General features: G+C 45.5%; 1 protein-coding gene across 2 annotated transcripts in view; it reads right to left on the reverse strand.

Moving 5' to 3' along the window:
- Nucleotides 1–25,735, reverse strand: part of DNAJC5B (DnaJ heat shock protein family (Hsp40) member C5 beta) — a 61,115-nt gene that overhangs the window by 12,612 nt on the left and 22,768 nt on the right. For both annotated transcript variants that reach the window (XM_033934694.1, XM_033934693.1), the window contains one exon: nucleotides 21,271–21,484. In XM_033934694.1, the coding sequence (XP_033790585.1) occupies nucleotides 21,271–21,484 (214 nt within the window). The remainder of the gene's footprint in view (nucleotides 1–21,270; nucleotides 21,485–25,735) is intronic.

A 25,735-nucleotide genomic window follows, 5' to 3' on the forward strand; every position in this document is an offset into this window, starting at 1 on the left:
AGGTTGAATTATAAGGAGCAACGGTGGATTTACCATTTAAACACTGTAATACCCCATGGTCTGAATGGTGAACTAGAGTGGGGCTCCTTGATTTAGCTGGTCGTTCTGGGCAGAGGGCTTTAGTAAGATTGTGAAGTGAGTTAGTATTTAAACTGATGAATGTAGTATTTCCACCTTAAAACCGGCTTCTGGTCCCGTGACGCTGTTGCCACGTATTCACGTGAGTACAGTGCTCCCGGGGCCGGCTGTATATAATGTTTGCAGAAGACGACGATGCCATCTCTTAGGACTGAGTGGTCGTATGCGCTGGCGGTTTAATATTAGGTTAAGAGGTTTGCGGTCTGGGTGATTTTTAAAGGGATGTGGATCACTTGGAGAGCAATAGTGGGATGTATTTATATTAATGTAACTTTTGCTGTTTTCGTAGGGGGTATTCCTTGATAAAGCTATCTATAGCGAAACATGTCGGTATGACATTCCCCTTGCCAGAGACCACACGAAAAAGCTAAGTAACAGCTTTTAAATACTGATTATAAAATATATAAACTTCAAAAAAAATGTTTGATATGATGCAAGAGTAAAAAATAGTATTTGATAATTAATATAATAACGGGACCCGATGACAAGTAGACACATAAAGCTTGGCGCAATGAAATGTTATTGAGCTCCAAGTGGTGCCACTGAGGATCCCTGAAACTTTGACTAAATATTGAATACATAAGGGTATTCCAATGGTGGTGGAGTTTTGCTACCATTTGAGCTATATTGGTGAATTAGAAGCTATGGCACAAAAAGATAACTTTGACATCATCGGCATCATGGGAACATGGTGGACTGAGGAAAACGTCTGGGACACTGTGCTACCGGGATACAAACTATACCGCAGAGACAGAGTGGCTCAAAAAGATGGGGGCATTGCCATATATGTCAAAGAGGGAATTGAATCTACTGGAGAGAACACGCCACAACTGACGAATAAGTTAGAGTCTCTATGGGTCAAACTTCCAGGAACAAATGGACTGGAAACGAAGATCGGCATCTACTACCGACCTCCAGGGCAGTCCAAAGAAATTGATGGAGAAATGATGGATGAGATTAAACGCAACTGCAAGGGAGGCAAAGCAGTTATCATGGGTGACTTCAACTATCCAGGGATAGACCAGTGGCGTACCTAGGGTATGTGGCACCCGGGGCCCATCATTTTTTGACACCCCCCCCCCCCCCCCTCATGGAAAAAAATTTTTTTTTTTTTTTGCAATAACCATGAAATGGAATAAATGGTCAGAATAGAAACAGGCAGTGAAAATTTTCTTTTATTGAACCTCATTTATGTAACCATTATTCCAAACATAACATAACATAAATTATGTCGGAATTGTCATGACATCAGAAGTACATATGGAGTAGTTGCAGGTGATGCTTGGGACAGTTCTGATTATGTTAGTTTGGTTTTATGTGTTTTTTGAATAGAAGGGTTTTTATTTCTTTTTTTAAGGTTTTGTAGTTTGTGGTCGAGGTCAATAGGTTGTAGAGTTGGGGGTCAAGTGTTGCAGCTCGAATGGCTAGGAGGTTGTCGAACAGTTTTTTTCTTTTGACGTTTTTGGTTGGAGGGTGTGTGAATGGTGCGTGAGTTCTCCTATGTCTGTTTGAAGTGGATTGAATTATTTAGCTGAAGAAATTAGTTACCCCCCCATTCCACACACATTAATTCTCTTCCATTTTTGTTCCCATTATAAAAAAACACTGATAAGTTCCCAGGAAAAAAATACATTAAAATAAGAAGTGAAAACAAAGGCCCCTACAGATGAGAACATAACATAAGAATAGCCTAACTGGGTCACACCAATGGTCCATCATGCCCAGTAGCCCATTCTCATGGTAGCCAATAGTGCTGCCCGATTCAGAGAAAAATATTTCATTCGATTCGATTCACCCTGTTGAATCGATTTTTCGATTAGATTCACTGTTAATGACACCGCTTTTTAAGTTTAAACAAAGTATAACAATAAATTTCACAACAACAATAAATTTCACAAAGTACTTAAAAAAAAAAAATCACATTTTTCCATTAAAGCAGTTCTGGAGACATTTGCTTGAACAGTCTTTTTTCCCAGTCCATAAGCAAGCAATATGAAAAAGATTTCCTTAATTATCTACTCAAACATTTTTGCTATTTACTTTCATTGTACCTAGACTATTATTCAGTAGAAAAAATTTAGTTTGTTCAATCAAGCAGAACATTCACTCATAGAAGTCCAATGTCCACACAGGATTTGATTGAACAAACCATATTTTTTCTACTGAATAATAGTTTAGGTATACTGAATAGCAAAAATGTTAAAGCCACACAGAAAAGCAGTAAAAGTCAATAGGTTCTCCAAGTGGGAACAACCTGATGTCTCAGCACTTGAGGAAAAGACCACGTAATAATGTTTATAAGATAAATCATATAAATGATTATACTGAAGCAGGGTGTCCTCAGCGTGAGAGGTAAGCGAGAGGAGAGAATTCTCCAGTGCTTTACACAATAAGGCTCCTCTGCCTGCAGTGCACACCATCATAGGACACCTCAGGTGTGCTCAAATTAATCAATGTGATAAATTAAACAGTGATAAACAATTGGTCAATCACAAGAGTGCAAGATCAAACAGGTTGTTCCCACTCAGAGAACCTATTGACTTTACTGCTTTTCTGTGTGAGTAGATAATTAAGCAAATTTCTGATAGCCTACAGAACTGATTCTCACCTTCCATCCCCAGCCCCCAAGACTTACCAGACCCCCCCTGCCGATGCATTTACTTACTGCCTGAACTGGATATTAAATCGTGGGGAAGAGAGGAGAAATGCGGGGAAAGAGCCAGCCAAAACTAGTATTTGTTGCTGCTGAGTGCACCAATCCAGGGCAAGCAGACGCTTCCCCCATGTCTTAATAACAGACAATGGACTTTTCCTCCAGGAATTTGTCCAAACCTTTCTTAAAACCAGCTACGCTATCTACTTTTAACATAACTTCTGGCCACTTCATTTTTAAGCTTAGATCTTTCCTTCCAAACAGAGACCTTGCTAGATGTCAAATACAGCACAAGGTAACTTCACATGGACTTAACTGTGCAGGAAATGAATCTCCTCATACACCCACCATATAGTGCAAAAATGTGCAAAGGTCTGTTTTTTTCTTTCGATCACTACATAGCCTAATGCCACACAAGCAGCGCTGTTACAAACATATTCTGAAGGTCAATGCTAAGGTTGACAAAGTTTCCTTCCTTGGACCAGAAGGAGATACTGACAAACCACTGGAAGAGATTCTAAAACAACTACCCAGAAATAACACCCAAAGACCCACTCAGTGTGTGAACCAGTTGAGTGGAGTGGACTAACTGGGGGTGGAAATGGGCCCAGAGTTTGCTCAGCAGAATTTCCCAGACTACCTCTTCCTCTCAACACACTGACATGCTACCACCACCACCAACACTAGGAACACCTCACCGAGTATGCCAGCAATGCTTATAAACTTTATAAAACACATTATTATATTTTCTTATAAAGCATATATTTTAACTGAACTCAGCCTTGCCATTCACAAAAATAGAAAAGTTCCCATTTCAAGCTGTCTCATGTACACTTTTCAAATCTAACATATTGTAATCACAAAACAGAAAATAAAATTATTTTTTCTACCTTTTGTTCTCTGATCAATATTCAAATCTTGTTGGTCCCAGGCTCTTGTTGTCTTGCTTGCCAGGGTCTCCTTTCTCCGTGCTAACCATCCGTCTGCCATCTCTGTTCTCCCCTTCCGTTTCCCTTCCCTCTCCCGGAGATCTGGCATCTTTCCTTTTTTTTGTCTCCATCCACCGATTCACCTTTTCTCAACTCCCCACCACCCCAGGATCCACCATCTCTCCCTTTCTGTTCCCAACTATCCTCCTATCCAGTATCTCTATCCCCCCTCCACACCATCCCCTGTTTCCAAGTTCTCTCCCTTTCTGTTCCTTCCCTCCCTAAATCCCATTATGCACCATCTCTCTCCCACTCCTCTGTTTTTAGACCCATTATTTCTAACCCCCAAAGTCTGGCATATGCACGTATCTTTGAACCCCCCCTTCCCTCTCTCCCTCTGTGTACTTTTACACCAGGACCCCCCTCCCCCGAAGGTCTGTCCCCCCTCAGAAGGGCTACACCCCACCCCTGAAGACCTGCACCCCCCGAAGGACTTTACCTCCCACCCGAAGGTCTGTCCCCCTCTGAACGCCTAAACCCCACCCCTGAAGGCCTGCACCCTCCCCGAAGGATTGTACCCCCCACCCGAAGGTCTGTCCCCCCCTGAAGGCCTGCACCCACCCCGAATGCCTGCACCCACCCCGAAGGCCTGCACCCACCCCGAAGGCCTGCACCCCCGAAGGCCTGTCCCCCCCCCTTGAAGGCCTGACCCCCCCTTGAAGGCCTGCCTGCTTGTCCCCCCTTGAAGGCCTATCCCCCCTTAAAGGTCTGCCTGTCCCACCCCCTTGTAGGCCTGTCCCCCCTTAAAGGTCTGCCTGTCCCACCCCCTTGTAGGCCTGTCCCCCCCTTGAAGGCCTGACCCCCCCTTGAAGGCCTGCCTGCTTGTCCCCCCTTGAAGGCCTGTCCCCCCCTTGAAGGTTGGCACCCCCCCAAAGGCCTGCACTCCCTTGAAGGCCTGTCCCACCCCCTTGTAGGCCTGTCCCCCCCTTGAAGGCCTGCCTGCTTGTCCCCCCTTGAAGGCCTGTCCCCCCCCCTTGAAGGCCTGCACCCCCCCTTGAAGGTTGGCACCCCCCCCAAAGGCCTGCACCCCCTTGAAGGCCTGCCCCCCCCCCTTGTAGGCCTGTCCCCCCCTTGAAGGCCTGCCTGCCTGTCCCCCCCTTGAAGGCCTGCACCCCCTTGAAGGTCTGCACCCCCCCCCCCCGAAGGCCTGCACCCCCCCGAAGGCCTGTCCCCCCACTTGAAGGCCTGCCTGCCTGTCCCCCCCTTGAAGGCCTGCACCCCCTTGAAGGTCGGCACCCCCCCTGAAGGCATGCACCCCCCCTGAAGGCCTGTCCCCCCTTGAAGGCCTGTCCCCCCCCCTTGTAGGCCTGCACCCCCTTGTAGGCCTGTCCCCCCCCCCTCGCAGGCCTGGCCCCCCCCCTTGTAGGCCTGTCCCCCCCTTGAAGGCCTGCCTGCCTGTCCCCCCCTTGAAGGCCTGCACCCCCTTGAAGGTCTGCACCCCCCCCCGAAGACCTGCACCCCCCCTTGAAGGCCTGCCTGCCTGCCTGTCACCCCCCTCCCCCTTGAAAGTCTGCCTGCCCGCCCGCCCGCCCCACCCTGAAGGCCTGATGCCCCGACCCACCCCGAAGGACCATTCGCCCCCCTGGCCTCCCCGCACTACCTATGAAGCAGCCGCAGCAGGATCGCGACGTCAGCTATCTTTGCGCTGCTTAGGAGCTGCTTCCTGCGCCGGGCTACCTTAAGCTACTGCCCCCCCCACGCCCGAAGGACCGCTCGCCCCACTGACCTTCCAGCACACCTATGAAGCAGCCCGCAGCAGGATCGCGACGTCAGCAATCCCTCAGCTGCTTGGGCGCTGCTTCCTGCGCCGCGGTCCCACCCCCTCCTCTGACGTCAGAGGAGGGACGGGACCGCGGCGCAGGAAGCAGCGCCCAAGCAGCTGAGGGATTGCTGACGTCGCGATCCTGCTGCGGGCTGCTTCATAGGTGTGCTGGAAGGTCAGTGGGGCGAGCGGTCCTTCGGGCGTGGGGGGGGACTGAGCGGCAAGGCCGGGAACACCCCCTCAGGGCTGGTACCCGGGGCGGCCCGCCCCCCCCCGCCCCCCCCCTAGGTACGCCACTGGGATAGACTGGAACCTAGGCAGCTCCGGCTGCGCTAGAGAGACCAAGTTCCTGGATGTTGTAGGCGATTGCTTCCTAGAACAACTTGTCAAGGAAAATACAAGAGAGAATGCAATTCTGGACTTAATTCTAAATGGATTGCGAGGACCGGCACAAGGTGTAGAAGTAGAAGGGATGCTTGGAAACAGTGATCACAATATGATCCACTTCGACCTGTACGCAGGAGTGAAACATCGGTCCAAAACGACCACTATGTCACTGAACTTCTGAAAACGGAATTACGAAGGGATGAGATTCATGGTGGGGAAGAAGAGCTAGAGCAAGTATGGTCCCTTTTTAAGGATACAGTCACTGAGATGCAAAATCTATATATACTGCGTATCAACAAGGGATCCAAGAAGAAAAAGAACAAAGAACCGGCGTAGCTCACCGTAACAGTGAAGGTAGCGATCAGAGACAAGAAAACTTCTTTTAAGGAATGGAAAAGGTCAAGAACGGACGAAAACTGGAATAAGCACAAACATCAACGCAGGTGCCATAAGGCAGTAAAAGGGGCCAAAAGAGACTAAGAGGAAAAAATAGCCAAGGAGGCAAAAAATTTCAAGCCGTTCTTTCGATATATTAATGGGAAACGACCCGCGAAGGAAGCGGTGGGACTGTTGGATGACCATGGAATAAAGAGAGTGTTAAAGGAGGACAAAGCCATCGCCGACAAACTGAACATATTTTTTGCGTCTGTATTTACCGAAGAGGATATACACAACATACCGGAACCCATCAGGCTATATGCTGGAAATGAAGCCTGGAAACTGACAGGGTTGATGGTCAGTCTAGAAGAGGTATGCAGGCAGATTGATAGGCTTAAGAGTGATAAATCCCCGGGACCAGATGGCATTCATCTGAGGGTCATCAAGGAACTGAAAAGGACTATAACTGAACTGCTTCAGCTAATAGCCAATCTGTTGATCAAATCAGGAAAGATTCCGGAAGACCGGAAGGTGGCGAATGTTACGCCGATCTTCAAAAAACGTTCAAGGGGAGATCCGGGAAACTACAGACCGGTGAGACTTACCTCGGTACCGGGAAAGATGGTAGAAGCGCTGATAAAGAACCGCATCATTAATCATCTTGACAGACACGATCTGATGAGGACCAGCCAGCACGGCTTCAGCAAATACAGGATGTCCGGGGTGGTACTTGGAGAGACCTCCCAGGAAAGAGACTTAGGAGTTCTGATCGACAAGTCGATGAAGCTGTCCGCACAATGGATGGCGGTGGCGAAAAGGGTGAACAGAATGCTAGGAATGATTAAGAAGGGGATCAATTTTTCCAGATGTTTCTAGAGCAACGCAATTAAGAAGGAAAGAATTTATGGAATTAAAAGTTAGAGTTTTAGCTCTAGAGGCATCTTTTTACCTAAAATTTCCATGTAAATGTCTTGTTAAGTTACAAGACATTGAATATGTTTTCTGGGATCCCATTCAATTGCAACAATTTTTAATTGCTCGAGAACAGAAATGAATTAATATTTAAGATATTTAAGTTTCACTACAGAGGAATAAGAGGGTCAAATCAAGAATCCCTATTAGAGTAAGGAAAAGTTTAGGATTTGTGTGGACGAATCATGAATTATTTCCTTTTTCTCTTTCCTTATAATTTTGTTTATTGGAAATAGTGTCATGTCTTCCCATTATAGTGGGCTTAGAAAGGAATTTTGTATGAATGATTAAATACTGTTAATATTTAAGGAAGATCCTTTTTTTTCTTTGTATCATCTGATATTGTAACTATTAAATTTATAAATTAAAAAAAGGGGATCACAAATAGATTGGGCCATGGTGCTCCCTCACTTGGAGTACTGCGTCCAGCATTGGTCGCCGTACATGAAGAAGGACACGGTACTACTCGAAAGGGTCCAGAGAAGAGCGACTACAATGGTTAAGGGGCTGGAGGAGTTGCCATACAGTGAGAGATTGGAGAAACTAGGCCTCTTCTCCTTTGAAAAGAGGAGACTTAGAAGTGACATGATCAAAACTTTCAAAATACTGAAGGGAATAGACTTAGTAGATAAAGACAGGTTGTTCACCCTCTCCAAAGTAGGGAGAATGAGAGGGCACTCTTTAAAATTGAAAGGGGATAGATTCCGTACGAACATAAGGAAGTTCTTCTTCACCCAGAGAGTGGTAGAAAACTGGAATGCTCTTCTGGAGTCTGTTATAGGGGAAAACACGCTCCAGGGATTCAAGACAAAGTTGGACAAGTTCCTGCAGGTGAGGCTGGACTCATTTAGAGCACTGGTCTTTGACCAAAGGGCTGCCGCGTGAGCGGACTGCTGGGCACGATGGACCACTGGTCTGACCCAGCAGCAGCAATTCTTACGTTCTTATGTTCTATTCTGTTTGGGTGCTGTGGGGTCTCTGTGCCACAGGAGTGCTGTTGACTTTGTTAGTAGATACTACTACTAGCAATCATTTCTATAGCGCTACTAGACATACGCAGCGCTGAACATCCAAAGAGCTTACATTCTAGCAGTGGCGTAGTAAGGGGGTGCAGGGAGGGTGGACCCCCCTGGGCGCCATCTAGGTGGGGGCTCCGTCACCTCTTCGCCCCCCCATGCCATGCTCGCACCCTCCGTTTCCTGCCCTCCCACCTCTTTAAAATCTTCGCCAGCGTGAACAACTACTCCAGCTTGCTGCTCGTGCTGGCCTGGCTCCCTCTGAAATCACTTCTGGGTCACGGGCCCAGGAAGTGACATCAGAGGGAAAGCCAATGCAAGCATGAGGAGCAGGCCAAAGAAGCAGCTTGTGCTGGCAAAGATTTAAAAAGGTACAGAGGTAGGAAGGGAAGGTGTGAGCGTGGCATGGGGGTGCAGAAGGAGCGGGGGTGGAGATGAGGCCACAGGGGGGTTGACATGGAAGGAGGGGGCGGAGATGAGGGCACAGGGGGGTTGGCATGGAAGGAGAGTGCTGAGAGGAGGGCGCGGGGGGGTTGGCATGAAAGGAGGGGGTGGAGAGGAGGGCACAGGGGGTGGAGAGGGGGGGAGGGGGCACCACTGTCCTGGGTGCCTTCTACCCTTGCTATGCCACTGCATTCTAGTCAAGACAGATAAAATGGACAAGAAGGTGCATCAATACACAGTGCTCAGGTGGGGGAATTACAGAGGGAATGATAAGATAGATATTGGTGCTTAAAAGATGAATTGGAGTTTGCAACTGAAAGGATCATCAAAGGAGTGGGCTTTGAGTCTGGATTTGAATACTGCCAGAGACGGAACTTGATGCATTGAGTCAGGCAGTTTGTTCTAGGCATATGTGTAAGTCCCTTTCCTCCTTTCTCACTGAATTTGACTCCTGGCTTTTGGGCTTCTTTGATTCATCTTCTCCGTCCCTTATTCTTGGGGATTTTAATTTTCACCCTGATGATCTCACTGACAAGTATTTTTCTAAGTTTCTTGCCTTAACCTCCTCATTTAACCTCCAGCTTTGCTCCACAACCCCCACTCACCGAGATGGCCACTGCCTTGATCTTGTCTTTTTCTCCAACTGCTCTCTCTCTAACTTCTCTACCTCCCTGCTCATCTCTGCTCATCATCTGATCACCTTCACCATTATTCCCCCTCCCCCTCCACCATGCCCAGTTACCTCCAACAGGTTTTGAAATCTTCAAGCCCTCGATCCTTCCATGCTCTCAACCACTGTTTCGCCTCGCCTTGCATTGCCTCCTCTATGTTATCCAAGTCTGTCCACGAGGCTGTCTCGTCATACAACTCTTTTCTTTCCTCTGCTCTGGACATCCTTGCTCCCCCTGTTCCTCGCTCTGTCAGGCATACCAACCTCAACTTTGGCTCACTCCCAGTATCCGTTACTTAAGCTCCTGTACCCGCTGTACCGAGCGCCTTTGGCTCAAATCTCGCACACATGCTGACTTTTTTGACTTTAAATTTATGCTGACCTCCTTCAATTCTGCACTTACAACGGGTGAAGCAAGACTACTACATCTAACTAACTAACTAACTAACTAACTCCCTTATCTGTTTTCACTGCAACTGTCCCTGCAGCCTTCAAACATGTGGTGGTTAAGCTGCTTCTCAAAAAAACCCTCATTGGACCCCCACCTGCCAGTCCAACTATCACCTTGTCTCCCTTCTTCAGTTCCTATCCAAGATACTCGAGCGCACTGTTCTCCGTCGCTGCCTGGACTTCCTTTCAATTTTCCCCCAACATTCCACAGACTACCCTCACTAAAGTCTGCAGTGACTTTGTTCATGGACAGATCTAAGGGCCTTTACTTGATCCTCATCCTTCTTAACCTGTCTGCTTCCTTTGATACTGTTAATCACAGCTTACTTCTTGATACGCTGTCCGCGCTTGGATTCAATGAATCTGTCGTCTCCTGGTTTGCCTCCTACCTTTCACAATGCACCTTTAGTGTATGTGTTGGTGGGTCCTCTTCTGCTGTTACCCAGGATTCTGTCTTAGAACCTCTTCTCTTCTCTCTCTACACCTCTTCCCTCGGTGCCCTGATCTCCTCCCATGGCTTTCAGTATCACCTATGAGCTGATGACTCCCAGATCTACCTCTTTACACCTGAAATTTCACCTAAAATCCAAGAAAAAGTCTCTATTTGGCTGACATTGCTGCCTGGATGTCCTGCCATCATCTGAAACTAAATATGTCCACGACTGAGCTGCTCCTCTTTCCTCCTAAACCCTCCACTCCTCTCCCTCTGTTCTCCGTCTCTGTAAATAATACTGTCATCGTTCCAGTCTCCTCTGCCCGCAAACTTGGAGCCATCTTCAATTGTGACCTCACATATTCTATGCACATCCAACTAACTACTAAGGCCTGTTGCTTCTATCTCTACAACATCACCAAAATTCACCCCTTCCACTCTGAGCACACTACCCTGACCCTTGTCCACACTCTCGTAACCTCACGCTTAGATTACTGCAATCTACTTCTAATTGGTCTCCCGCAGTGTCACCTCTCCCCCTTGCAATCTGTGCAAAACTCTGCTGCATGACTCATCTTCTTCCAACCTCGCCACACTCATGTTACCCCTCTCCTTAAATCACTTCACTGGCTCCCTATCTGCCATCCCATATAATTCAAGCTCGTATTGCTAACCTACAAGTGTGTTCATTCTGCTGCCCCTCAATATCTCTCCTCTCTTCTCTCTCCTTATACATCTTAGCTGTACCCTTCTCCTCCATTGCCAATTCCAGACTGTTCCTTTCATCTAGCTGCCCCCTATGCCTGGAATAAATTAACGAGTTTGTCCGCCAAGCCCCTTCCCTTCTCTTTTTTAAAAGCAGACTGAAAGCCCACCCTTTTGATATAGCCTTCAATCCTTAACCCTACTCCTCTGCCCTCCAACCCAGCCAACTGATTAACCATTCCCCTTAACTGTATCTATGACATCCTGTTTGTCTTTCTTGGCTGTTTAGATTGTAAGCTCTTTCGAGCAGGGATTGTTTCTTCTTCTTTGTGACTCTGTACAGCGCTGCATACGTCTGGTAGCACTATAAAAATAATTAATTAATAGTAGTATGGTGCAGCAAGGTAGAAAGGATAGAGTCTGGACTAGGCTGTAGAGGAGAAGGGTACAGATAAGAGAGACTAATCCAATGAGCAGAGTGCCTGGGAAGGAGTGTGGGGAGAGATGAAAGAGGAGAGATACTGAGGAGCTGTGGAGTGAATACGCTTGTACGGCAGTATGAGGAGTTTGAGTCTTACATCGGTTCCTGGGAAGATGGTTGAAGCACTAATCATGGATAGCATAGTGCAACACCTGGAAAATCATGACCTGATGAGCGCAAGTCAACATGGCTTCAGGAAGGGGAAATCATGTTTGATGAATTTACTTCAATTTTTTGAGAAGGTGAACAAACAAATCGATAGTGGAGACCCGGTGGATATAATTTACTTGGACTTCCAGAAAGCGTTCGACAAGGTCCCATATGCAAGGCTTATGAGGAAACTACTAAGCCATGGAATAGAAGGAGACATACTCAGATGGATAGGCAAATGGCTAGAGAATAGATTGCAGAGGGTAAGCATTAATGGGAATTTCTCGGACTGGGAGAAGGTGACAAGCGGCGTACCCCAGGGCTCGGTTCTTGGGCCCACCTTATTCAATATCTTCATAAATGACCTGGAAGAGGGAACAACAAGTAATATAATCAAGTTTGCAGATGACACAAAACTATGTCGGGCAGTTGTGTCACAAAAGGACAGCGAGGATCTCCAGAAGGATTTGAACCAGCTGGAGGAATGGGCGGAAAAGTGGCAGATGAAGTTCAACATAGAAAAATGCAAAGTGATGCACCTGGGTAGGAAAAACAAGGAACATGAATATAAAATGTTAGGTGTAATATTGGGCAAAAGCGAACAAGAAAGGGACCTGGGGGTACTGATAGACAGGACCCTTAAACCGTCGGCTCAATGCGCGGCGACGGCAAAGAAGGCAAACAGGATGTTGGGCATGATAAAGAAGGGAATCACGAGTAGATCGGCGGACGTCATTTTGCCGCTTTACAGAGCAATGGTCAGACCACACTTGGAATACTGTATCCAACACTGGTCTCCATACCTAAAGAAGGATATAACCCTGCTGGAGAGGGTACAGATGCGAGCCACGAAACTAGTAAAAGGAATAGATAATTTGAGCTACAAAGAACGCCTTGGAAAACTGGGACTATTCACCCTCGAAAAGAAGAGACTGCGAGGGGATATGATAGAGACTTTTAAAATACTAAAAGGATTCGACAAAATAGAGCAAGAAGCACCGTTATTCACATTGTCAAATGTGACACGAACAAGAGGTCATGGACTCAAACTGAGGGGCGGCAGGTCAAGGACAAATGTCAAGAAGTTCTGTTTCACACAGCGAGTGGTGGACGCTTGGAATGCTCTCCCAGAGGAGGTTGTGACGGAGACTACCATTTTGGGATTCAAGCGCAAGTTGGATGCATACCTTCTTGCAAATCACATTGAGGGATACGGGTAATCAAGGTCTCCATCAGGGAGCACCTAGCTTGGCCTCCGCATGTGCGGGTCGCCGGACCAGATGGACCTAGGGTCTGATCCGGTGAAGGCGTTTCTTATGTTATTATGAACTGTATGCAGAAATGGATAGGGAGCCAATGAAGTGACTTAAGAAGAGGGATAATGTGGGCATTGTGACATTGACAGAATATGGGGCATGCAGCAGAGTTCTGAACAGATTGAAGGAAAGAGAGATGGTTTAGTGGAAGGCCAGTGAGAAGCAGGTTGCAGTAGTCTAAGTGAGAGGTGATGAGGGTATGGATGAGGGTCTTGGCAATGTGCTCAGAAATGAAGGGTCTAATTTTAGCGATATTTTAGATAAAGAAAAGACAGGTTTTGGCAGACTGTTGGATATGTGAAGAGAAGGAGAGAGATAAGTCAAAGATTACCCCAAGGTTGCAAACTGACGAGACAGGGAGAATGAAGGTGTTGTTCACAGAAATAGAGAACAGGGGAAGAGGAGAAGCAGGTTTAGGTGGAAAGGTAAGGAGCTCAGTCTTGCCCATGTTTAATTTTAGATGGCATCAAGACATTCAGGTAGCGATGTCAGACAAGCAGGTTGAAACCTGGGACTGGATGTAGAGAGATAGATCTGCAAGTCATCGGCATAGGTGATACTGAAAGCATGAGAGGAAATTAGAGCACTAAGGGAAGAAGTGTAGATAATAATAATAATAACTTTATTCTTTTATACCGCTATAACCAAAAGTTCTAGGCGGTTTACACTAAAAAGAGCTGGACAATCAGCGAAATACAATAATACAGTAAAAATTACAAATATGTGTAAAACAGAATTTCAATAATAAAACTCTCATTAAGTAATAAACTTATCAAACAAAGTGATCTTAATTAATTTCCGAAAACAGCAAAAAGATAACATAGCTTGCTGAATACAATTATCTAACCAAAATTGTTGCCTACCAGCTTGAAATGAAGTGGTCCTAGGACAGAGCCCTGAGGTACACTGACTGACAGCGGGATGGTGGTGAAAGAGGATTCACCACACCATACACTAAGCTGTGATAGGAAAGATAGGAAGAAAACCATGTGATACCAGAGCCTTGAAATCCAAGCTAGGACAATGTATCAATGAGTAGGTGATGATTTACCGTGTCAAAAGTAGAAGTCTGCAGAAAGCCCTCTAATAATGAGGCTTTATGTAAAACCTTACTATTAGAGAGCAAAATTGTTTGTTCCACTGACTTTAATGGACCAGAATAATCTGAAAGACCCAAGAAATTCAGCATCTGAAAATGAACTGAAAGGGTGATTGAATTGAACCCAAACTGAATTTAAACTGTTTTCTTCTCTCGTAAATTTTGCAATCATATCCATACACATTTAATATTAAAAATACAGAATGAAACTTTAAGAAATCTTGCATTAATTACTTTCAGCTGGAGTTACTAACCTATGCTACTGTATCATCTCAAGCTAATGCTGCTATTGCATTTTATTAATATCTTAGTCATAAGAACATAAGAATTGCCTTACTGGGACACTGAAGGTCCATCAAATCCAGTATCCTGTTTCTAAAAGTGACCAATCCAGGTCACAAGTGCCTAGCTAGATTCCAAGTAGTAAAACAGATTTTATGCTGCTTATCCTAAGAATAAGCAGTGGATTTCTCCAAGCCATCTCACTAATGGCCTATGGACTTCCCTTTTACTAATTTATCCAAACCTTTTTTAAACCCCGCTAAGCTAACTGATTTCACCACATTCTCCTGCAAAAAAAATCCAGAGTTTAATTACACATTGTGTGAAGAAATATTTTCTCCAGTTTGTTTTAAATCTATTATTAGTAGCTTCATCGCTTGCCCCCTAGTCCTAGTAGTTTTGGAAAGAGTAAACAAATGATTCACATCTACTCTTTCTACTCCACTCAGTATTTTATAGACTTCTATCATATCACCCCTGAGCTGTCTCTTCTTCAAGCTGAAGAGCCCTAGCTATTTTAGCCTTTCCTCAGAGGGAAGTCATTACATCTCTTTTATCATTTTCGTCACCCTTCTCTGTACCTTTTCTAATCCGCTATGTCTTTTTTGAGATACGGTGACCAAAATTGCACACAGTATTCGAGATGAGGCTGTACCATAGAGCAGTGTTTTTCAACCTTTTTACACCCGTGGACCGGCAGAAATAAAATAATTATTTTGTGGACCGGCAAACTACTAGGACTAAAATTTAAAGCCCCCGTTTCCGCCCCATCTCTGTTAGCTCGGTCACCTCAGTAACTATAGAAAAATAGACAAATATAGTGCAAAATAAAGACAGCAGATATAAATTCTCAAAACTGACATGTTTTGATCACTAAATTGAAAATAAAATCATTTTTCCTACCTTTGCTGTCTGGTGATTTCATGAGTCTCTGGTTGCGTTTCCTTCTGTCTGTGTATCCTTTCTTTCATTTCTTTCTTTCTGCACTCAGACCCAAGAATTGTCTCTTTCTATTCCCTCCCTCTTTCCTTCCTATGTCCTTAGTGCCCCCAGTGCCTCCTTCCCATGTCTTAGTGCCCCCAGTGCTTCCTTCCCATGTCCTTAGTGCCCCTTCCAGTTTTTAGTGCCCCCAGTGCTTCCTTCCCATGTCTTTAGTGCCCCCAGTGCCTGTTTCCCAAGTCCTTAGTGCCCCTTCCTATGTCTTTAGTGCCCCCAGTGCCTCCTTACCAAATCCTTAGTGCCCTTTCCTATGTCTTTAGTGCCCCCAGTGCCTCCTTCCCATGTCCTTAGTGTCCCCAGTGCTTCCTTCCCATGTCTTTAGTGCCCCCAGTGCCTCCTTCCCATGTCCTTAGTGCCCCTTCCTATGTCTTTAGTGCCCCCAGTGCCTCCTTCCCATGTCTTTAGTGCCCCCAGTGCCTCTTTCCCATGTCCTTAGTGCCCCATCCTGTCTTTAGTGCCCCCAGTGCCTTCTTCCCATGTCCTTAGTGCCCCTTCCTGTCTTTAGTGCCCCCAGTCCATCCTTCCCATGTCTTTAGTGCCCCCAGTGTTTCCTTCCTATGTCCTTCTCACTGCCTTCCAGACTTTGTCCCACCCCCACCCCCGAAGCCTGCCTGCCTGCCTGCCTGTCTACCTCCCTGGCCAAAGCCAGCCTGCTTGCCTGCCTACCTCCTTCCCTCCCTGCCGCATAAAAAAAAGCCTCCCTCCTTCCTTTCCCCGGTCCGCTGCTATCTTACCGCCCTGCTGCTGCTACTGCTACTGCTAAAGCCGACACGAAGTCTTTCCGAGGTCAATTCTGACATCGGAGAGGACGTTCTGGGCCAGCCAGGCAGCGATTGGCTGGCCCAGAACGTCCTCTCCGACATCAGAATTGACGTTGGAAAGAAGACTTCCTGTCGGCTTTAGCAGCAGCAGCAGCAGTAGGGTGGTAAGATAGCAGTGGACCAGGTGAAAGGAAGGAGGGAGGCTTTTTTTTTTTTTTGCGTGACAGGTAGGGACAGGAAATGATCGCCTGTCCCATTGTCCCCGAACACAGCTTCGGGACGCTGTCCCTGAAAACGGGACATTTTGGCGTCCCGAAGCTGTGTGTGGGGACAACGGGACAGGAGGTCTGAAAACGGGACCTATGGTCACCTTAATCTTGCCGGCCCTGCGCAGACCGGTAGAAATTTCCTGCGGACTGGTGGTTGAAGAACAGTGCCATAGAGTGATACAAGGACATTATAACATTTTAATCTTTGTTTCCATTCCTTTCCTGATAATTCCTAACCTTCTATTTGCTTTCTTAGCCGCTGCTGCAAATTGAGTTGAGGTGTTAATGTATCCTCAACAATGACACCTAGATCCTTTTCCTGGGCAGTGACTCTTAACATAGAACTTTGCATCACGTAGCTATAGTTTGGGTTCCTCTCTCCCACATACGTCATTTTGCACTTGCTGACATTAAGGCCCTTAATGTCAGCAAGTGCAAAATGACGTATGTGGGAGAGAGGAACCCAAACTATTGGTCCCCGTCACCGCCCCGTCCCCGTCTCACCATCCCCGTCACCGCCCCGTCCCCGTCTCACCATCCCCGTCACCGCCCCGTCCCCGTCTCACCATCCTCTTCACCGCCCCGTCACCGCCACTGCCACCCCATTCACCGCCCCGTCACCGCCACTGCAATCCCATTCACTTTTCTTTATTTACGTATAAAGGAAACATTCTTTAAAACTTTAAAACTTAGTTAAATATTAGTTAATAACTATACAAAAACAAAACACGCAGAGAAAAAATTAATTAATATAAATTCCCTGACTTCCCTGCACTGTCCCCCCTTGAAGGTCTGTCCCCATCCTGAAAGCCTGATGCCCCCCCCCCCGACGTCCGATACATCCCTCCCCCCGAAGGACCGCCGACTCCCCAACAATATCGGGCCAGGAGGGAGCCCAAATCCTCCTGGCCACGGCGACCCCCTAACCCCACCCCGCACTACATTACGGGCAGGAGGGATCCCAGGCCCTCCTGCCCTCGACGCAAACCCCCCTCCCCCCAACGACCGCCCCCCCAGCCAACCCGCGACCCTCCTGGCGACCCCCACGACCCCCCCACCCCCCTTCCCCGTACCTTTGGTAGTTGGCCGGACAGACGGGAGCCAAAACCGCCTGTCCGGCAGGCAGCCAACGAAGGAATGAGGCCGGATTGGCCCATCCATCCTAAAGCTCCGCCTACTGGTGGGGCCTAAGGCGCGTGGGCCAATCAGAATAGGCCCTGGAGCCTTAGGTCCCACCTGGGGGCGCGGCCTGAGGCACATGGTCGGGTTGGGCCCATGTGCCTCAGGCCGCGCCCCCAGGTGGGACCTAAGGCTCCAGGGCCTATTCTGATTGGCCCATGCGCCTTAGGCCCCACCAGTAGGCGGAGCTTTAGGATGTATGGGCCAATCCGGCCTCATTCCTTCGTTGGCTGCCTGCCGGACAGGCGGGTTTGGCTCCCGTCTGTCCGGCCAACTACCAAAGGTACGGGGAAGGGGGGTGGGGGGGTCGTGGGTCGGCTGGGGGGGCGGTCGGAGGTTCTTGGGGGGGGCGGTCGTTGGGGGGGGGGGGGGTTTGCGTCGAGGGCAGGAGGGCCTGGGATCCCTCCTGCCCGTAATGTAGTGCGGGGTGGGGTTAGGGGGTCGCCGTGGCCAGGAGGGTTTGGGCTCCCTTCTGGCCCGATATTGTCGGGAAGTCGGCGGTCCTTCGGGGTGGGGGTGCGAGTGGTCCTGCCGGGGGGGGGGATGTATCGGACGTCGGGGAGTCGGCCGGGCAAGAGGGCTTGGGCTCCCTCTTGCTCCGATCGCGGGTGTGGGTGGGAGCGCGTGCGAGCGGTCGTTCGGGGTGGGGGTGCGAGCGGTCCTGCTGGGGGGGTGAATCGGGCGTCGGGCGGTAAATAGCGGTTCCTAGAAGGGGGTACATTGGCCCGCGGGGACAAACCTGTTCACCGTTTCCGCGGTCGGTGAATGGCCTTGTCCCCGTCACCGCAGCGACTGCTAGTTTTCTTCCCCGTTTTCGGCGGTGACCCGCGGCTTAAATGCGGTGGCCGCGGGTAAACCGTCACCGTGTCATTCTCTAATTAAGGGCTCCTTTTACTAAGGTGCACTAGCGTTTTCAGCGTGCGCTGAAGATTAGTGCGTGCAAACCCTGCACTAAACAAAAAATACTAATGCAAGCTCTATGGAGGCATTAGCATCTAGTGCGCGCTAAAACCTCTAGCGCACCTTAGTAAAAGGAGCCCTGAATGTCATCTGCCAATTTGATGCCCAGTGTCCCAGTGTCAAGAGGTCCTCTTGCAATTTTTCACAATTCTCTTGCGATTTAACAACTTTGAACAACTGTGTGCCATCAGCAAATTTAATTATCTCACTAGTTATTCCCATCTCTAGATCATTGATAAATATGGTACAAAGCACAGACCCCTGGGGAACCCCACTTTTTACAACAAACCTATCACCTTTTTTTTTTTTTTTTTTTTTAAATATACATCTATACCCATGAGTGCATATTTTTTTTTAAAAAAGTGATAGGTTTGTTGTGATTATTTTGTACCTTTTTCCTGCAAAGATTTTTTTGAACCCCACTATTTACCCTTCTCCATTGAGAATATTGACCATTTAAACCTACTCTCTATTTTCTGTCTTTTAACCAGTTCTTAATCCATGATAGGACATTACTTCCTTTCCTATGACTTTCTAATTTCCTCAGAAGTCTTTCTTAAGGTACTTTGTCAAATGCCTTTTGAAAATCCAAATATATAATATCAACCGACTCACTTTTATCCACTTGTTCATTCACTCCTTCAAAGAAATGCAGTAGATTGGTGAGGCAAGATTTCCCTTGACTAAATCCATGCTGGCTATCTCTCATCAATCCATGCTTATGGGGTCCATAATCAAAAAACATAGATGTCCAAAAACCATCCTAAATCAGCACTTGAATGTTCTAATTGCCAGGACATCCAAGTGCTGATAATCAAAACTGTCTTTCTCTACGTCTAGCAAGGTGTTCCAGCCTCTGTACGTTCAGAGAACTAGATGGGCATGATGGAAGCATGTTATGGGTGGGCTTTGGGCAGTCTCAACGGCGGGTTAGACATGGACGTTTTGCAGTAATAAACATTTTGCAAGACTTCCTGGACAGAACTTAAGACATCCCCACACTCCCCCAGTGCTCATGGACCCCCTCACACCCACAAAAATCAGAATACAAATGTACACACCTATCTCCAGAACATCAGCACCTGGTATAGGAAAGTCTAGTACAGTTGAACACAGGTATCTTAAGTAGCCTGGTGGGTGGGCTAGTGAACCATAGAGAGGAGTAGCAAGTCCCATAAGCCACTCTAACCATTACATTCATGGTGGAAAATATGTGCCCACCAAAACCCTACTCTACTGCCATATAGGTGCCACCTGCAGCCATAAGGGTTACTGGGGTTGTAGACAGGTGAGTATAGTGGGCTTTGGGAGCCTCATCTGAACCTATACGGAAGTTATGGTGAGATGTTTATCTGGTACCCTTTATGTGAAGTTCACAGCACTGCCCTCTAAGGTGCCCTATTGCTCTGTTGCTATGTCTGGGTGGCCAGTCCATTACAGGATTGGCTCCTCCCATGTTCAGATGGTCTTGCTATGTGTGTTTGGGACTTGGATTAAATTTTGGTCGAAAATGTAGTATAAAGGTAGACATTCTGGCGGTCTGGGCGTCTCAGTGGCCTGGATGTACAGATGGAGAATTTAAAAAGGAATTATTATTATTATTTCTAGATGAATGGTTGTTTGCCTTTCAAAAATAGGCATTTTCTTACTGCCAACTTTGGACATCTAGTACCATATGTCCATATCAGACTTAGACGTATGTTTTGAAAATGCCCCTCTATGTATATGTTTTATCATTTTGTTCTTTATAATAGTCTCTACCATTTTGCCTGGCACAGACATCAGATTCACTGGTCTATAATTTCCAGGATCACCTCTGGAACCCTCTTTTAAAAATCGGTGTCATATTAGCCACCCTCCAGTCTTCTGGTATTATGCTGGATTTTAAAGAAAAATTACAAATTACTAACAATAGCTCTGCAAGTTCACTTTTCAATTCTATCAGCACTCTGGGATGTATACCATCTGGTCCAGGTGATTTGCTACTGTTCAATTTGTCAAAATGACCCATTACATCTTCCAACGTTACAGAGATTTGTTTGAGTTTTTCTGATTCATCAGAATGGAATACCATTTTTGGCACCAGTAATTCCAACACATCTTACTCGGTGAAGACCGAGGCACAGAATTCATTTAATCTCTCCGCTATGGTTTTCTGAAAGTCCCTTTTATTCCTCAGTTGTCTAGTGATCCAACCGATTCTCTTCCTGGCTTCTTGCTTTTAAAATACCTAAAAAAGTTTTTACTATGTGTTTTTGCTTCCAGCGCAATCTTCTTTTCAAGGTCTCTCTTTGCCTTCCTTATTAGTGCTTTGCATTTGACTTGCCATTCCTTGTGCTATTTACAATTATTTTCAATTAGATCCTTTTTCCACTTTCTGAAGGATTCTTTTTTAGCTCTAATAGCTTCCTTCACCTCACTTATTAACCATGCCGACTGCTATTTGGCCTTCCTTCCTCCTTTTTTAATACATGGAATATATGTAGTGTGGGCTTCCAGGATGATATTTTTTAATAACATCCACACCTGATGTATATTTTTGACATTTGCAGTTGATCCTCTAAGTTTCTTTTATATCATTCTCTTCATGTTATCATAATCTCCTTTTTAAAGTTAAATGCTGTTGTATTAGATTTCCTGTGTGAACTTATTCCATAAAAACGGACCTGAAGTATAATAACAAGTTAATGGCATGTGCTAATACGGTAGCACATATTAATAACTACTGTCAGTAAAACGTAAATTAAAATGGAAACAAATGGTTTACTAGCTCTTACCTTTGCCCACCAACTTGACAGTATGAAGTATGTATTAACATTTTCCTCTCCAAACTGCTCGGCTACATATAATCCCAGGGATCCATATTTATCATATATATTTCTCTTTGTCAGGTCTGTCAATATTGTATGTGCATTGTTAATTTCCTTGAACTTCTCTGCAGCCTCTGGATTTTCAGGATTCTTGTCAGGGTGATGCTTCAGAGCCAGTTTTCTGCAATACAAAGATTTCAAAGAAGAGAAAAAGAGAGAGAGAGAAAGAATAAGACAGTGAACAAAACTGATCTAATTTTCATATAAGGAGATCCCTTTTTTTCCTGTGAGGGCCATTTTCAAAAAGGACATCTAAGTATGATTTGGATATTTCCTGCAATACGTCCAGATTTGGAGGTAGGGAAATGTCCATTTTCAAAAGGTTAACTGCTAGAAATCCCAATTTTTTTTATTTTTTTTTATTTTTTTGGGGGGGGGAAATTGCCTTCTTGGATATCTTGGCTCACAGGACATCCAAAGGATGTCCAGTCTTAACATACTTAACTTTATACCTCATTTTCAACCACAGAAACAACCAAGTCTAAAACATCCAAACCCAGACCATTTGGACATGAGAGGGGCCAGCATTGTAATGAACTGACCACATTGACATGCCAAGAGAGCAGTGATATATGTTAAAGGGTACTGCTGTGAACTTCACATAAAGGGTGCCAGATGTACTGTACATATCACTATAACCCCCTTATAATTTATGGTGAGTCCCCCAAACTCCTCTGAAACCTACTGTCTACCACCCCAATATCCCTTACCGCTACAGGTGGTACCTGTATGGCAGTAGAGTAGGGTTTTGGTGGCCTCACACGTTCCAGCATAAATGTAGTGACTTATGGGCCTGGGTTCTCCTCTCTATGGTTAACTAGCCCACCCACCAGGCTAATTAAGACACCTGTATGATGCTCTACTAGGCTTTCCCATACCAAGTGCTGCTGTTCTAGAAACAGGTATATACTGTTTCATTGAGATCTTTGTGGGATGGGAGCTGGATTTAAAAGAAAAATTACAAATTACTAACAGCTCTGCAAGTTCATTTTTCAATTCTATCAGCACTCTGGGATGTAAACCATCTGATCCAGGTGATTTGCTACTGTTGAATTTGTTAAACTGACCCATTACATCTTCAAGCATTTCAGAGATTTGTTTGACTTTTTCTGGTGTGTATGTGTGTGTGTGTGTGGGGTGGGGGGGTATCTTTACTTAATCTCTCCAGTGGTAATCTAGTAAATTTGGGTACCTTTGCAGCACTTAGACACTTCTAAAATGGGTCTAACCTAAAATATTTAAGTTTCATCTAGGATGTCCTGGGAAGAGTTTGATTATCACTGCAAGAAGTCCAAGTCTAAGCCACCAAAGCCCACCCATAACATGCCTCCAAACACACATCCTGGAATTCTGAATGCACAGTGGGTAAAAAACCTCACTAGATGTCCAGAAAGTCAGCTTCAAAAATTGACACTTGGACATCCTGGCTATTAGGATGTTCAAGTGCTGACTTTTATCAGTTATTTTTAAATTATGAGTCCCTGTGTCTCTCCACTGAAAAGCACATGGAATTTGTTTATTTATTTAATACGCTATATCAAAACATTTCTAGGCTGATTCCAGCTCAACACACACAATTTAAAGCTGTACAATCTTATCTAAAAGCAATAGACATCACAATTATATTTTTTTAAACCCCGGTTCAAATCCCACCCTCACCTTCACTCATTTTAACAGCATCCTAACAGCTCTTATAAGTGGTGGACGTTGCTGTTTTTCATCAGCATTCTACAGTTTGCAGGCTCAGGTGCATTATATACATTCATCTGCTCTCAGCTACAAGCCATTGTCATAGGAATGTGTTTATTTTTATGCAATATCCACACAGGGCAACAGGTAGAAGAGCTTACTAAAATTTCAGAGGGCTTGGACAGGTATTGAAGGAAGGTACATGTTTTTGAGATGTATCCTAGAGACATTCCTGTTGGCAAATTCAGCTTGGCTGGTTATGGTACGTTAGATAGATTGTGAGCCCACCAGGACAGATAGGGAAAATGCTTGAGTACCTGATTGTAAAACCGCTTAGAAAACTTTGATAGGCGGTATATAAAATCCTAATAAACTTAAACTTAAACTTAATGGTTTCATGCTTAAGGAGTGTGTGTTGGGGTGGGGGAGGGGGTTTAGGATGAGAGAGAACAGGCTACTTTAGACATCTGAGTTTTGCTGCAGATCATTTTAAAGATCAACTCAAATATGTTTAAGCAAAGGAATGGCTAAAGAGTTTGAAAGTTTTCTGGTAGAAAATGAACATCAAATATTTGCTAACCGCACTCAAGACTTGAACCCCTGACGTATGGAAGATAAAAGCAGTGCTTTAAAGCATAGAGCTACAGAGGGAACTTTATTTAGAAGTTGTTAACAGAGCCTCTACAGACTAAGCAGATGAGAAATGGCTTCTAGTAAAAGCTTTGAGAAGTGAAGGAATTGATTAAAAGTCAGTACAGGTGTGTTTGCCCAAACCATACCTAAAGCACACCCAATCAGATTTGAATGTTTTTTGGTGGGAAATCCTAATGGTGCCTATGATGTCAGACGCTACTTAGACATGCTTAGTATACGAAGGTCCATCAGAGTAGTGTTTTCTCTTTTAGGACTCTTATTCTGTGTTATTGCTTATGCTGATTTCTGATACCTTACCTTTCTTGATTATCTTTTAACCTTTTCTTTCCTATATCTGCCACAACTCTCTCCATTCTACAGAACTATTAGCAGCTATAATAATTTGCAATTTTGATGTCTTTCTAACCTTTTTCATCTTTCCAGGAACTCCTTGCTAGCAGCTAAGATAACAGATCTAGGTAAGAATGATATATTGCTAGCTACTTAGGTGTCTTTATTAGATAAAAGCTCAGGCTGACTGATTTCTTCTTTGGGACTCCCATTCTGTGTTATTGCTTATGGTGATTCTCCATTAACTTTTTCTCCCCCTGATATCTGCCACAACTCTCTTCATTCCACAGGGTCATTTACAGGTCTGAGAATTAGTGATGATAAAAATTGGTTCCAAGAGTGTTGGCTGAAAAAAAACCCATGTTGTTTGAGACTTTGGTGCCAGCAAAATGGATATGCAAGTGACATGAATATGTGGAACCTATGATGTTGTGAAGATGGAAGCAGTGCTTTTCCTCATAGAGCTAAAGGTAAATCTTTTAAGAGTCATAATTGTTAGGTATCATTATTAAAAAGGAACAGTGTTTTTTCCTTCTGTTCATTCTAGCTGTTATTCTGAGACTGTGGTGTGACATATTCTCCCAAGACCTGTGTTTGTTATTTTTCCCCCTTTTCTTCTGGTTTCAGGTTCCCAGAGTGGCTAATGACTCCCCTTGTGTTTCCCAGAGGCTAGAGTAGGTCTGTTCAAACTGGGTTCAGCACACCAGCTTGCACCTGGCCAAAGCTCAAATACCAAAACAGAAAGAATAGCTGAGAATGATGTACTGCAATCTTTCTTTGCCCTTGTGATGAATTATCTACATTTTCACAATACTAACATGTTTCACACATTTTTTTCGATGAGATGAGATGGATGACAGATATGCAGAGGAATCCACTCTTAGGTCCAAGTTGTTACTGTGGTAGAATTGTTAAGATCATAGAATCTGCTCCTGGTAGGAGAGGGCAGGCTGAAGAAAAAGGAAGATGGATTGAGACAAATTAGGAGTTGAATGGTGAGTTTTAGGCTGTCTTTTACAAAGGTGTGCTAAATCCAAGCATGCGCTAACCACTAACGCATGTATAGGATAACATGCATGCGTTAACATTTATCGCGCGCTTATGTAGCACAGTTTAGGTGTCGTTAGCGTGTGCTAAAGGTTAATGCTTGCTTGTTATCCTATGGACGCATTAGTAGTTAGCGCATGCGTGGATTTAGCTCACCTTTATAAAAGACAGCCTAAAACTCACCAATCAACTCCTAATTTGTCTCAATCCATCTTCCTTTTTCTTCAGCCTGCCCTCTCCTACCAGGAGCAGATTCTGTGACCTTAACAATTCTACCACAGTAACAACTTGGACCTAGGAGAGGCTTCCTCTGCATACCTGTCATCCATCTCATTGAACTGCAGTTGCCTGATATTTCACTTGCATGCTGCTTTCCTGGACTGTGCAATAAAAATCTTATACCATTTTTCGCTTTGTGCTTATTTACATTGAGTAGCAGCCAGGAAGTAGTGTTTCCTTAATAAGCACCATTTCAGCTACTTCGTCACAATGACCTTTGTCTTATCTAGTGTTCCATGAGGCCCAGGCTGCAAAGGAGAGAAGTGGGGAGGCCCTTAGAGGGTGGCAAACAGGGTAGCTGACATGTCTCCTTCCTCACAGCCTGCAACCAGCATACTATTTGAGAAAATGAGATTAAATGAGAGCTGGAGAG

This window comes from Geotrypetes seraphini, chromosome 2, assembly GCF_902459505.1.
Source record: "Geotrypetes seraphini chromosome 2, aGeoSer1.1, whole genome shotgun sequence".
Classification (NCBI taxonomy): domain Eukaryota; kingdom Metazoa; phylum Chordata; class Amphibia; order Gymnophiona; family Dermophiidae; genus Geotrypetes; species Geotrypetes seraphini.